Below are 1,816 nucleotides of genomic sequence, written 5' to 3'. Positions count from 1 at the left end.
TGGACACTAAATTAAGATGGAATGAACATGTCAGAAAGAAAGTAAAAGAGTTGAAAACAAAAATTGCGCAATATAGATGGCCGATTGGCAGGCATTCCAAGATGACTTTGTACAACAAACTTTTAATCTATAAACAAATTATTAAACCTACATGGCTCTACGGTGTTCAGCTATGGGGATGCACAAAAAGCGCACACATAAAAAAGATTCAAACGGTCCAAAATAAGGCATTACGTGAAATAGCGAATGCCCCATGGTTGGTCAGAAATAATGCTCTTCACAGAGACCTTGGGATCCTGACTGTTGAACAGGCAATCAAACGGTATGCAAATAAGCCCGCCAGCTGCTAGATGATCAGAATTTATACCGCAGATTGAAGAGAACTAAGCCCTTTGAAGTGATATAGTGCTTTAAGGGCAGAGCATAGTGTTCGTGTAAATATTGCTAATCTTCTGTGAGGCTAAAACTTGGAAAGTCAATGGACTGACTTAGTTAACTACCCTAATTTTAAGATTACAGATAAAAACTGATGGTTGGTCATGCTTGACTAGTTTTAGCAAATAATATTAATAAATAATAAAAAAAAACTAGCTTAAACACAGTCAAAAGACTTACCCAATTAGAGAGTGGAGTATCGATGAACCCGTGTATGATGAACTTCGTCTTCTTCTCCACATCCAGGTTGGACTTCTCTATCGAGTCGTTTTTGGCTTTCAGTATGTGCCCCTGAAAAAACCCCGCAATTTTGCTTGCCTTCAACACCGCTGGGTTGCTTACCTCCATGGGGTTCAGTCGGGTATAAAGTATAAACCTAGTATTTATCACAGATCTGGGCAAGGGGAAGACATTGAATGGACGGTTTATCAAGTGATACCAACTCCGGGTAATGTTGAGACAGCCCAGCTCCTCGTAGCAGCGCGTTTCATTTTCAACTGAAACATCGGGGTTTTTCAGCTAAATCCGGGCTTCGGCCTGCAGGGGGACTTACATGGGAGCCAGGGCAGGTTCAGGTTCACTTCGAAGCCAATCTTGTCCGACCTGGACCAGTTCACATCAAGTATTCCGGCTAGGGAGAGCTGGGCGGCCAGATAAACTACTCCAAGTAGTTGCACATACAGCAGTACCATTATCTGCACTTAAAGGCGAGTTTCGAGCGAACATAAGACGCGATTGGGGACTGAGTTCTCAGTCCTCTGGTGCTCAGAATGTCCCCGAAACTGATCTGAAACACGCAAAACAGACGCTGAATCCAACAGGTGCAATATTGATTTTTTCGGACTTGCCGGGGGCAATTTTCCTCCAATATCGTCGTTTTGTGCAAGGGTGGCGCAAGATAATTGCAAAATTTCATGCTTTCCGTCCCGTTTTGCATGTTTCTCGGAAGTAAAGTGAGCAAGAACGCTCGTTTTTACATCATTCCAAAGAGAACTTAATGGCCTTTTTAGGAAGTGAACCATCGATAAAGAAATGTTGGAATTTTTCTCAAAAAATGCTTGAATTCAAGAAGTTTTAGATTTGCGTGGTTTTTTTTTGAGTTACAAAATCCACTTGAACATAACGCTGCTTTTTTCGAAGTTTCTCAAGAACCATTCGAGCCACAAAATTTGTTTTGGCATCGTTGGATAGAGAATTGAAAAGTCGATTCAGTCGTAACAACGTGCAGGAGGAAATTCGAGTAGTTTTGACCCAGAAAGCGAAATTTGAATATCAGACACTTACGCGCAAGATTATGCCAAAATTCCATGTTTTCCGTCCCGTTTTTGCTCATTTCTCGGAGGCAAAATGAGCAAGAACGCTCATTTGTACATCATTCTAG

The 1,816-nt window shown here is 41.6% G+C and overlaps 1 protein-coding gene across 6 annotated transcripts in view; it reads right to left on the bottom strand.

The window, feature by feature from the left end:
- Positions 1–1,816, bottom strand: part of LOC109545507 (pancreatic triacylglycerol lipase) — a 30,807-nt gene that overhangs the window by 10,336 nt on the left and 18,655 nt on the right. For 4 of the 6 annotated variants that reach the window (XM_048666472.1, XM_048666473.1, XM_048666470.1 and 1 more), the window contains exons 3-4: positions 989–1,222; positions 616–932 (exon numbers count right to left, since the gene is read on the bottom strand). In XM_048666472.1, coding sequence (XP_048522429.1) covers positions 616–932; positions 989–1,127 — 456 coding nt within the window. In that variant the 5' untranslated portion in view covers positions 1,128–1,222. The remainder of the gene's footprint in view (positions 1–615; positions 933–988; positions 1,223–1,816) is intronic. The other 2 variants (XM_048666474.1, XM_048666475.1) reach the window with 1 other exon arrangement.

Source organism: Dendroctonus ponderosae, unplaced genomic scaffold (assembly GCF_020466585.1).
Source record: "Dendroctonus ponderosae isolate FM_Combo_2020 unplaced genomic scaffold, Dpon_F_20191213v2 Dpon_F_20191213_5, whole genome shotgun sequence".
Taxonomy (NCBI): Eukaryota; Metazoa; Arthropoda; class Insecta; order Coleoptera; family Curculionidae; genus Dendroctonus; species Dendroctonus ponderosae.
The sequence above is the reverse complement of the archived record's forward strand: the minus strand, read 5'-3'. Positions and strand labels throughout refer to the sequence as shown.